The sequence below is a fragment of the Fonsecaea nubica genome (assembly GCF_001646965.1).
Source record: "Fonsecaea nubica strain CBS 269.64 chromosome Unknown Scaff128, whole genome shotgun sequence".
In the NCBI taxonomy this organism is placed as follows: Eukaryota; Fungi; Ascomycota; class Eurotiomycetes; order Chaetothyriales; family Herpotrichiellaceae; genus Fonsecaea; species Fonsecaea nubica.
This window is the reverse complement of record NW_019173801.1, coordinates 21,662-34,025: the sequence shown is the minus strand read 5'-3', so window position 1 is coordinate 34,025 and position 12,364 is coordinate 21,662. Positions and strand designations below refer to the sequence as shown.

The following is a 12,364-nucleotide window of genomic DNA, read 5'->3' as shown; positions in this document are numbered from 1 at the left end:
ATGCCCCTTCTGATTCTGAGGGCTCTGAACCTCTTTTGATTCTTTCTTTCACTACCTTCATTCGCGGACTATTTCCCTTCCTGTTTCTTCGATTCCCATCCGTCGACCTCGTTCTCAGTCCTGCAGTGCCCGACTCCCTTCGTCACCGTCGAGACGTCGAACATGTCGACTCCCAATTCGACCTTGCGACAGCGGGGCCCAAAAGACAAGAACAAGCCTGCTTCCAATGGAGATAAGGATGTCGAGGTTTTGAACGAAGCACTCAACAGCGTGCAGAAGAGCGTGTCAAAAGAATGGGACTATAAGATAGCGCTAGCTATAGTCACTGCCCTCGCATTCGCAACACGGTTCTTCGGGATCAGCCATCCGAACGAGGTTGTTTTTGACGAAGTGCACTTTGGAAAGGTACGTGGCGCATGACAGCAACTTTAGGCAATGCCAGCTCTAACGACACCTACTTTCAGTTCGCATCCTACTATCTACAGCGCACCTACTTCTTCGACGTCCACCCTCCCTTTGGAAAGCTCCTCTTTGCCTTTGTGGGTTGGCTTGTTGGATATGATGGCCATTTCCTTTTTGACAATATCGGCGAATCCTACATCGCCAACAATGTCCCCTACCTGGCATTCAGAGCCTTGCCTGCGTTTCTCGGAGCACTTACTGTGGTGGTGGTCTACATGATCATGTGGGAGTCGGGATACTCGCTGCCTGCGTGTGTTTTGGCTGCTGGTCTGATCCTCTTCGACAATTCTCATGTGGGACAAACTCGCTTGATCCTGCTGGACGCAACTTTGGTCTTCTTCGTCTCTCTCAGCATTTATTGCTACGTTCGGTTCTACAAGCAACGCCACGACCCTTTTGGCAGGAAGTGGTGGAAGTGGCTTCTGCTGTGCGGTTTCTGCATGAGTTGCGTTATTTCCACAAAATACGTCGGAACCTTTACCTTCTTCACCATCGGGTGCGCAGTGCTTATCGACCTTTGGGACCTGCTAGATATCAATCGGAAAGAAGGTGCCTTGGATCTTTTCACCTTCGGCAAGCATTTTGTGGCTCGCGCATTGGGCTTGATCATCATCCCTTTCTTCTTCTACCTATTCTGGTTCCAAGTCCACTTTGCCATTCTCTCCAGATCCGGCCCCGGCGACGACTTCATGACCCCAGAATTCCAGGAAACGCTCAGCGACAATCTGATGCATCAAGCGTCTATTGACATTCAATATTATGACTATATCACTCTGCGCCACAAAGACACGAAAGTGTACCTGCACAGTCACCCGGATCGGTATCCCCTGAGATATGATGACGGCCGAATCTCGAGTCAAGGTCAACAAGTTACGGGTTATCCTTTCAACGACACCAATAACGAGTGGCAGATCTTGCCCAATGGTCAACAGCCTGATTCCTCAATGGCCGGAAAGCCAGTTTTGAACGGTGACATTGTCAAGCTCCGTCACGTTGTGACCGATACCATACTTCTGACCCATGACGTTGCATCTCCTTATTTCCCTACCAATCAAGAATTTACCACTGTCCCCCTGGATGTAGCAGCCGGAGACCGCCATAATGACACTTTGTTCGAAATCCGCATGGAACAAGGCAAAAAAGGATCTCCCTTCAAGACCATGTCTGGCCAATTCAAATTGATCCATTACCCAACGAAAGTCGCCATGTGGACGCACACTACCCCATTACCCGACTGGGCCTTTAAACAAGCGGAAATCAACGGGAATAAAAACGCGCAACAATCGTCTAATATCTGGTATGTGGACGACATTCCAAACCTTCCCGAGGATTCACCACGCCGCGTAAAGGAAGTCAAGAAGACCAAGTCCCTGCCCTTCTACAGGAAATACATCGAATTGCAGCGTGCGATGTTTTACCACAACAACGCCCTAACGGCTTCTCACCCGTATGCAACACAACCTTACCAGTGGCCCTTTTTGTTGAGAGGTGTCAGCTTTTGGACGCAAGACTCCACGAAGCAGCAGATATACTTCCTGGGAAATCCTATCGGCTATTGGATCGCGAGTGCCTTGTTGGCTGTCTTTGCCGGGATTATGGGCGCAGATCAACTCAGTCTGAGGAGAGGAATTGATGCGCTTGATCGTCGTAAGTTCCCATGTGTCTAATCTCTACAACAAACACCTTCACAGAGGAACGAAATACGAATTACTGACCACAATCACCCGTGAAAATAGGTACCCGCTCCCGTCTTTACAACTCAACCGGCTTCTTCTTCCTTTGCTGGGCCGCCCACTATTTCCCCTTCTACCTTATGGGCCGTCAACTGTTCCTACACCACTATCTCCCTGCTCATCTCGCCTCATGCCTGGTGACAGGCGCCCTGATCGAGTTCATATTCAATGTCGACCCCGTCGTTGACGACGAAACCCAGCACGCCCTTCAACAGAAGAAAGACAAGGTCACCGGCAAGATCCCGGAGAAGACGCGGAAACACTTCCAGACCGCTGCCGAGAGGCTCAGGGGCCAGAGCATGGTGGGCACCTGGGTTGCCACGGCAGTCATCCTGGCCGCTGTCCTGTACGGCTTCTACTTCTTCTTCCCACTAACGTACGGCTGGCCGGGCCTGACTCCTGCTCAAGTGAATGCGCGCAAGTGGCTCGGCTACGACTTGCATTTCGCAAAGTGATCTGATCACTTCCTCCAACCCCCCTCTCGCGCATGCATACCTGGGCTCGGATAACTTTGGTAGGACGAGCAGCTCCCCCAGATTGGAAAGAACCAGAACCAGCGAGCAAAAGCAAAAGCAAAAGCAGCCTAGCCAAAAAGAGGATGATTGATACGAGGTCGAACGTGGAGGTTTCTTTCTCCGCCTCCTTGCGTTACTGTCTACACCTCCCACATGTGACGTGGAAATCGAAGAGAGGAGATAGAGGCAGCAGGAGTGGAGGGGAATCCGCACTCATTTGGGATGCGAATGTGAAATGCGAGCTAGCCCAAAGAAAGTGCTTGCCCGCGAATTGTTGTTGGCAGCCGAGCCATCCTCAAATCAACCGAACCAGGCCAGGACCAACGAGGCAATTTACAAGACGGCAGCAGCACAACTACTCGAGCGGAGCCACCATTTTACCCCAGAAGGAGGCGGGTCAGGAAAATGCGAAGCGAAATGTACTGACAGACTTGAATTGGAGTTTGGAGGAAGCCTGCTCGTTGTCAGCTGGTCTCGGCCATGATTCCCACTCGGGGTGAGCATCCCTACCAGTTTGTGTACACGCGAGGAGTGTGTTGTCTGTTTGCGAGAGGCCTCTACTTTTGATGGATACTAGCCGGAAAAAAGTACTTTGAATGACTGACTGAGTAAGAACGACACACACAAGGCTCGAGAGATGGATCAGAAGAAACAAACCTCCAAACTATCAAAAGATAAATAAAAAGTGCGTCAAAAAGCTGAGGTGGCCACCCGTTTGTTTGCTTTTCTGATGAGCCGCTAGATAGAGAGCACTTTGGAAGGAATTCTGCTCTCTTGTTCGTTTTCCACTTGAAAGCATATTCTTGTAAACTTGAGGCGACGAATGTCGCAGCAGCAGTAGTATTCCTATTTTTTTTCCCTCGTAGAATCAACAAACACCGTAGTGGTGCTATTGCAGACTTACCTTATACCCTAGCCTTGTCTTGCATTCGGAAAGGGTCTGCGTGTCTGGTGCACTGGATCTTCTAAGCCTGGCCTGTGACTGATCAACCTCATTGCTGCTTCTGCTGGTCCTGAGGCCGGGGCTGGGTGCACTCCTTGATAGGATCGCCCTGGGCTGCCTCTCCCTTCTCCTCACTCCCAACTGCGCGACAGCTGGATGAGCTCGGGTACAAACTCTTCGGGAGTGTCCTGCTGTTCCTCCCCAGTATGACCATGCCACGAGATCCACATTGACTTTTGACAGGCGCCTCGAAACTACTGTATGATCCATGCAAGGTGTGCTTCGTTGAGCAGGCTCACGAGACACCGCAACGGGAATGAAGGAAAAAGGCACACTTGTTCAAATAACCCTTCAAAGCGTGCATGGGGTCCCCGGGAGAGTCGGGTTGGCGATTTTGCCCGGCAGAAAGGGTTATATCTATTGGACCGGGAGTCGGTGATATGCAGTTATTTTGTAGGTGCGCTCATGGCCCCTTGCTGGTTTTGAGAAAGTTCGGGGTCTTTTCAGCAGATAAGTTGCAGTTTGTGTTAGTCACCGCAAGTTAGGCGTAGGTAAGGGATGAACGTAGCGACGGGGAGCGCGGCAGGTTGAAGGCAAAAAGGTGGACCGGGAGTGGTGGGAAAGGGAGCCAGAAAGCCAGACAAGATGGTCAGATGATCCCTCAAGGCTCTGACATCTGGACTCTGGTTTCCGCAAGTCCGTTGTCTCGATGAGCCTAGGCTTGCATGTGGCTCTCCTGGAACTGCGCCCTCGGTCTGCCCGTGTCTGCGTCGGTGTGTGTCGAGCCTGGTGGCACCGCTTGCCTTTGTTCTTGTGCCTCCCTTGTCATATATTCCTTTGCAGCCTGTGAAGCAGAGATACACGAGTTGTAAATCATCCTGGCCCACAGCTTCACATGTCGCGGTGCAGGAGATGGTCCCAAACTTGCACCTCCGACGCATTGGACGCCGAGCAAAGGGCTCTTCGACCGGCAGAACGAACAAGTGGCAATCCTGATAAGACTTCGGTCTAGCTTAGCAACTCTGTCAGTTCCTCTCCAGTTAGTCTCGTCAGTTAGTTCCACATGGATTCTATGCCCTGATTCGAGTTAGCGTATGTGGGCACTCTGATTGGATCTTCAATTGGCACTTAGCTCTTAGACATTCATGGGTCGTTTGACCTTGTTCAAGACTGTGCGCCGTGTATGTGCTGGTAGGATCCTTCTCCTTCTCGGTCCACGGCGAGCACCTCCGTCCTTGCCATTGCTGTCAGGGATATGGTCATGTCTCACTGGGACTGCGGTTCAGTACAGTCCGAACGCCGCGTGACGAGGATGACGGTCCTTCCTCGTATGACGGGGAAAAGCCCGCTGTCCGGCGCCTAATAACCTTGACTCGCTCTTTGATTCCTAGCTAGATGACTAGACTTCCCAACCCCATATCGGCTTTCCGGCGTAGGCAGGCCTGTGCCGAAGCGTGTCAATGTGGCTGCGTAGGCTCGTGTAGGTCTCTGGAGATGTGGTAATAGGGTATGCCGGTGTTGCATTGTGCTGGCGGTAGCACAATGGTCGAGACCGAGCGCTCCGGAGACGAGGAGCCTGCCGCACGCACTGTTTCGATTTGACGGACCACAGCAGAGTGGATGCTAATGGCTGCGGCGGTCCTTTGGTTGAGTCAGTGAAAGGATGATCTCGATGCGGTGGCTATTTACTCACCTTTAGACGGCCTCAAGATTCCCACCAAATGTTCGGATTGGCAACGTGCCCACAAAAGCTGTGGAGCTGTTGCCATCATCGTATCCACAAGGATATGCATGGTGCTGCGCAAGTCAGGTAAGGTCAACCATAACAAACCAGAGGGAAGAAGGAAATAAGCCCAGCAGAAGGAGGAAGAAAAAGCAACTTTAGCGCAGGCCAACGCAGCGATGGGTGGGATGTGACGTGAGGTGAGAAGGGCTGGGCAATGGTCACAGAACAAAGTGCACCGAGTCAGAAGAGTAAAAAGGAAAGTGACGCTGAAGCTGAAGCTGCTCCTGCCTGATACAGGGAATCGCACAAATGGGTTGTGGTCAATATTGGCCCTTTTTGATTTTTTTCCTTTTTTGGGGTTTTCTCTGTACTTAGCTAGATAGCCTCCTTGTCCAAGCCGTGAATCACCCTCACTCGTCCTCACTATCCTCAATCCAAGGGGTAGTGGTCGCAATGAGGGGGCGATCTTCGGTTGAGTTGGGCAATTGCAATTGCACATCAGCAATACCAACGCCCCATGCCGGCTCCATTCCTCCTCCCGATCATTTCAATATCAAGGTCATACACAAGTCGGACCCCAGTCCGTGGAAACTCCATTAGCATAGTGTAATCGAGAACCTGGAGAAGCAAAGCATTGCCACAGAGGAAAGACATCCATAACACAGAAACAGCAGGGAGGACGAAATACCGACTCCGTAACCCCACGCTTGCGAGCACGCCACCCTGAACAAGTGTAGACTTGGGATCAGAACGCCAGCCAAATCAGCATCCAAAACGAAGTCGTGGTCAAGTGCTTGTGTGATTCAGCGATAGTGGACAGCTTCGCTGGCGATTTCGGTCAGCCTCTTCGGTTGGAGGCAGACTACTTCAGCCTTGTTGTTGACGGAAATTTGGGCGGGTACGTTTGAGTGCATGGGATATCGAGCTCGCCGCTCGAGCTCATCCAAGGGGGTTTGAGAACGGATGTACTTGACGCGGCCATCGTCGATGGGATTCCAATCCCAGCTTTCAAAGCGACCTTGAGTCAAGGCGGACCAAACTAGTCGACGTTGGCGCTGACACCTGAGGACGTCCTCGGTGATCTTCTTGAAATCCCATTTTTTACTGGCTTCTGCTTCGAAAGCCTTGAAGACAGCCTGCGTTCCTGGGTCTTGACTAGTGGCAAGGTTGGTCACTTCCAGCGGGTCGTTTCGGAGGTTGTATAGCTGAGGTGGATCAACTGGACATGTGATGTACTTCCAGGCGCCTCTTCGGATCATCATCAGGGGTGCTACAGTTCCCTCGCCCATATACTCGGCGAAGACCGTATCATGGCCACCGTCACCACCGTAGAGGTGAGGCAACAGGGACAGACCATCCATGGGCAATCCGGGAACCAGCTTGGATCCAATCAAGTCCACGAGGGTTGGCATGAGATCCAGAGTCGAGACATTTTGTGACACGCGGTGAGGACGGAACTGCTTCGGATGGCTGATCAACATAGGTACCCGGACGGAATTCTCGAAGTACGACACTTCAGAGTCTGTTAGCTATCTCGGACTCAAGACTAATCGCCAAAACCAGGACGCGAACTCACTCTTGTACCAGAGGCTTCTTTCGCCCAGCATGTCTCCGTGGTCACCGGAAAACATGATAACTATTTTCATGTCAGTCAGTGGAATACTTTTACAATTGTGAACGGAGCTCGTTGCTTACTGGTGTTGTCCTCCATGCCGCACTTGGTCAAAACGTCAAGCAGTTGGCCAATACAGTCATCAACGTAGCTCACAGCACCATAATATGCCCGGCGAGCCCGCTTGATCTGCTCGTCTGTGAATTTGTGGCCCTCAATCTCGCAGACATGCATCAAGCGTCGACTGTGTGGATCTTGGTCTTCCTCAGAGATGGACACATTGGGCAAATCGATGTCGACACCTTCATACAAATCCCAATACTTTTCCTCGATAGCGTATGGATCATGAGGATGGGTGAAGGAAACTGTCAGGGCGAATGGTCGTTTCCCGGGAGGGGACCTGGCATAATCGTAAAGATATTGTTTCGACTTATACAGGACCTCCTCATCGTAGTCCAGCTGATTGGTCCTCACACACGGCCCAGCTTGCAAGATGGAGCTGCTATTGTGGTACCACTCGAGTCTTCGGCCTGGGTCATCCCAATTCACCGCCCAGCCGAAATCACCAGGGTAGATGTCGGCAGTCAAACGGTTTTCGTAGCCATGGAGCTGATCTCCGATGAAATGCATCTTGCCGGCCAAAGTGGTCTCGTAGCCAGCAGCTCGCAGATAGTGTGCGTAGGTCGGCGTCTCAGACGGAATGGAGCAGGCATTGTCGTACGAACCAATCTTAGAAGGAAGTTGACCGCTGATCAAACACATGCGAGACGGCGCACACAGCGGGGAATTGCAATACGCCGAGTCAAAAACCACCGAGCGTTCCGCCAACTTGTCGAGATTCGGCGTCTTGATCTGGGACTTTGGATTGTGCATCTTCAACAACGGAGCAGCAAGCTGGTCGGCCATGATGAAGAGGATATTCGGCTTGGCCGGAAACAGAGGCGTCGAGAAGCCTTCGACGCCTTGGTAGCCATTGGGAGGCGACACTGGAGGGGATTGAGGGAAAGGATTGAAGGAACCCATGATCGCAGTGATTTCAATACTTTGTTGTTCACGATTGTAGCAGAGAACCTGGGTTTTGTCTGCTTGAATGCTCGTTGCCCGGATGGAAGAAGAGAGTAAAATATGAAAAATGTGTAAGGGCGGGAAGTGGATAGTTATAGTTATGAGAACGAGGGGGGTAAGGGTGAGATTTCCTGGGGTGGAGGAGGAGGAGGAGGGTCACAAGGCCAGTTACCCTAAACAAGGAATTGGAAGGAATGACAGAAGGAAACCCAGAGCAGGGGAGGACCAGAGTCGGGTCAAAGATGCAAAGGGAAGAAAAATGGTACTGACCCAAAGGGGAGGTCGCGAGCAAAACGCGAGGGAAAAACAAAGTGAATCCGGAGCGACTGGCACCGAACGGCTGTGGTTTCGAAAAAGAATTTGGAGCTGCAGGCTGCAGTTACCCACAAGGTTTACTGATCCCGGTATGGCGTATGTGGGGACGATGATATTCATTCAATCTGGCCGACGTGAACTAGCATCCGTGGACCATGGACCGTGGATTGTAAGGCGGTAAGGCCGTCAGTCTGTGTGATTGCTCAGAGAGCCAGAGAGAGGGCTGACAGAGAGGCGTTTGCCATGTCGCAGTCAGCCTCCCTTTTTTTTCGAGGATGCAGCATCTATCAAAAAGTCTTGGAAAAAGGACACACCGACCGGGAATTCGGGTAAGAAGGGGCTCAGGGAGGCGAAAGAAAAATCCCCATGATGGAAGAAACCCCAAAGTGTATATAACAGGATGACGAAGTGAATCGAAGATGGAGAGGCTCCGCGGTTACAAAGGCGAGAATAACATAATATTAACGTGCGAAGGCATCATTGAGATCCTCTCAAGATGCTTGACTGAAATGACAACATCCTAGAGTTCGATCACGCCATTGTTTGCCACTTATGGACAAGTGTAGGCGGTGTACAAAATCTCCGACCTCGTTGGATGCTTGTCGCAGTAGTAAGCAACGTCCATGATAAGACACTGTTACATAGGCACTTAATTTCGTGGCTTCGGGAATTATCGTTGGCATTATTGGATGGCGCCGGATTCCCCGATCATCGCCTTGGTCGCTATCTCCAGATGCCCAAGGTGACTTGGTGAGCTTGGAACATTGAACTTGGGCAGAAAGTGCCTGAAAAGGGCAAGGGGTCGCTTAGGGGTTCTTTTGGGACGGCCACGGGTTGACTCGCCTATGCACGGCTGCAGGACACTAATCAACTATCATTTTCCCTGTGGGCAAGGTAAGGGCAAGGCTAACGAGTGGTGGCCGTGCGAGGGGAGCAGGCCCCCCAATCAAACGCTCCTCGGCCCCCGTGACCCCTAACATAACTCGTATCCCTTGTACGCGACCCTTGTTCCCACAAATGCAGACCCCCAACTCTATTCGGTCGCCTGAGTTGCTCCTTCAGTTCATTAACCCCCCTTCGATCTGCTTTGATAAGATCCGCCATTGGTTGTATTTGGTCGGACTTTCGTATGCCCAACTCAGTGTCACAAGTGCAAAGTCAAAGAATACGGGGTACGGAAATTGGAAGGACTGTGCCACGGGAGAAAAAAAGGACAGAGGGGAAGGGATTTACTGCTTTGAGCTCTGCCATCAACCATAGTATCACAAATTGGACGCCCGGTCACCACGCTGCACGGAGGCCGACGAGCGACCAAGACACCGATAGATGAAGTTCCTGGCAAACTCGGACCTAGCAAGTACTTTGTGTTGCCAGGACTCGAACGCCCGGTACTAAAATAGGTTTTTATGCATTTATTGACGAGGCACGGAGGTAATCTGAGCCATGGAGTTGTTGATCGGTCAGCCTCGCACGTCGCACGCAGCCTTGGCCTCGAGCAAGTTTGTTCTGGACCCTTTTTGCTCCCCGCGTTCCTTTTCCCTCTCTGCCCAATCAGTGTCTTTCTACAAGTATTCGAGTCCAGAATGTCTTAGACTGTGGAAAACGATCCTTATCAACCACGTGAAGCCTCCATCAAGTCGATGGGTCACCCCCCTGATTTTTATTACATCCCTTGCTTGAACTAGCAGACAATTATTTCAACGTCCATCTTGAGTCTTCACCTGATTCGCATCATAGGACCTTTGACGCCCAAATGTTCAAAAAGGCATGGCTTTGCTCCCTCTCTCCACACATTGCTGGAGATTGGGTTTCAGCGAGAGACATGGACACTTACTACTCAGGACCCAATAGCCTTCATTCCCATAGGGCCATGGGTGTTTTCTATGTCATTGATAGATGGACTCTAGAGCACAGGCCTACCCCCTTGTACTCCATACAAAGTACGTAGTATCGAGTGCTCGTTGCGGCTCTGCCTTGGTCATCCTCCACCAGGAATTGTTCGCTTATGTTGGATCACAGTTGTGCTCTTCTTTGTACTGAGACACATTTATTGTCCAGGTACCGCAGCAAACCCTGCTGGTTTTTTTATTTCGTATACCATTGACATAGGACATTCCCAATGCGCAGTGCCAGATAAGAGCGAGTGTCTAAATCACGTGATTCGCCATGGTCAGATGGCATTCTCGAGGGCAGCCTGACGACAACCCGAAAAGGACAAAGCTGGCTGGAGTGGTCGAGAGGACCATCCCACCGCAAGATAATTGTCCCCAAAGAACTCGCCGCCTACTAAATGGAATAGAGTGGTCGGCCGTCCAGGCGCACGGATTTGACTGTCACTCATTAATTACAGCTGTGGTTCAAAGACTCCAAGGAGTAACAAGCTCCACGACCTTTTCGTCTCCCAGCCTCTTCCTCCACCACGCTCAACACCATCCTTTTGTTCATTCGTTTTGCATCTTTTTCACTCCTCGCTCCTTAATTCCGTCACATTTTATATGCTAACTGCTCTATGATTGGTGCATTCCACACAGCTTTCTAAGTACGCCGGTTCCGCCAAAAACCTATCCAATTCCTTCCGATCGCAAACCTCATGGCCGATGGTGAAGAAAACCCACAGATAGGCGAGTCAGGTGCAGCTGACGTGGACATGGAGATCATGGAAGAGACACAAGAGGTGGAAGATGACAAGGCCGCCGCGCGAGGGGAAGACGCAGGCAATGACACGCAGATCGCCAATGGCAATACCACCAATCCTCAAACCATGTTTCTCGAGTACCTCAAGTCACCTATCGTCCAGCTGAATGTGGGCACCGGCGATGAGGAGACTACCTTGACTGCCCACAAAGCCATCCTCCAAAAGTCGCCCTATTTCAGCGAGATACTCTCGAGTCTTGACGACGACTCTCTCGTGGTCGAGCTGCCTGATGAGTCGCTAGATGCAGTGGGGTGTTTCCTCCAATATCAATATACCGGCGAATACTTCCCTCGACGCCTCGCAGACTCGCCTGACGGACTGGAACCTGATCCTTCAGTCCCGGCCATTGACAACACCGGCGCACAGCTTCTCAAACATGCGCGCGTCTACACGCTGGCTCAGAAGCTTGGGTTGCCTGACCTCAAGACACTAGCGCATTCAAAGATACATCGCATCAACTCGACCGCTGTGGGGGAGATCGCATACGCACGATTTGTCTATAGCAACACACCTTCGGACGATGTCACCATCCGCAGGCCTGTTGCTGCGTTTTGGGCCACCCGGTCACACGTTTTGCGCCACGAAGCCGAGAACGAATTCAAGACAATGTGTCTGGAGTACCCACAGTTTGGCTTCGACGTTCTGAGTCTGGTGCTGGATCAGCGGGAGAAGAGAGCCAGAGAGCGAGAGGAGGAGGGTACTCCGGGAGGCACCAAAGGCAGGAAGAGGATGCGCCCCAGCGTCAACATTTAACCGGCCCTTCTTCGCTGTTTTCCACCAAATAATGACGTTTTGACGGTTCAACTTTAGCGACGTTTACGATCAACATGTCTACCCGGTGGGTGCCCGGTGCATTGATGTCTGCTCCTTTCCAGGCTCACTTTCGAGGGGTAGTCTCGGGTCTTTATATTTTACCATGGGCAGGAGACGAGAAAGAAAGAAACCATCTGTAAAACTAGTCCAAGGGGAGCTTACCACTATTTCGATGTAAGAGCACTGCAACGATGCTCTCGCCATCGTTAATCCGTACGATACCCAAAATAATAATTACTCCATACATAGCTCTCAATCTGGAGGCCGAGAACCGCCCGTCTGGCTCAGGCACAATCCATGGGCTGCAGGAAGCACGCACGGCTCCACTCACCCGTGCTTCCTGTCGAGCTTTGGGAGTGAAAAAAATGGCAGTCTGACAGAAAGTAGATGCCCTCTAAATTAAGGAGGATTGGGGTGCCATGATGCCTAGTGGTAGTTATCTTTGAGTCAATAGTGAATGGCTTCTCATTACTATTTCTTGTCAG

The 12,364-nt window shown here is 51.4% G+C and overlaps 3 protein-coding genes across 3 annotated transcripts; 2 read left to right on the top strand and 1 right to left on the bottom strand.

The window, feature by feature from the left end:
* Positions 1-162: 162 nt before the first annotated feature.
* On the top strand, positions 163-2,650 carry AYO20_10964 (hypothetical protein; the record flags this gene model as incomplete). The annotated part of the gene is made up of 3 exons (XM_022649218.1): positions 163-405; positions 465-2,109; positions 2,199-2,650. 3 exons carry the CDS (start codon positions 163-165, stop codon positions 2,648-2,650), a joined length of 2,340 nt encoding a protein of 779 aa, XP_022494803.1.
* Positions 2,651-6,182: 3,532 nt separating this feature from the next.
* Positions 6,183-8,014, bottom strand: AYO20_10963 (choline-sulfatase; the record flags this gene model as incomplete). The annotated part of the gene is made up of 3 exons (XM_022649217.1): positions 6,183-6,892; positions 6,956-7,015; positions 7,075-8,014. 3 exons carry the CDS (start codon positions 8,012-8,014, stop codon positions 6,183-6,185), a joined length of 1,710 nt encoding a protein of 569 aa, XP_022494802.1.
* Positions 8,015-10,961: 2,947 nt separating this feature from the next.
* Positions 10,962-11,819, top strand: AYO20_10962 (hypothetical protein; the record flags this gene model as incomplete). Its single annotated transcript, XM_022649216.1, has 1 exon — positions 10,962-11,819. One exon carries the CDS (start codon positions 10,962-10,964, stop codon positions 11,817-11,819), a length of 858 nt encoding a protein of 285 aa, XP_022494801.1.
* Positions 11,820-12,364: the final 545 nt, after the last annotated feature.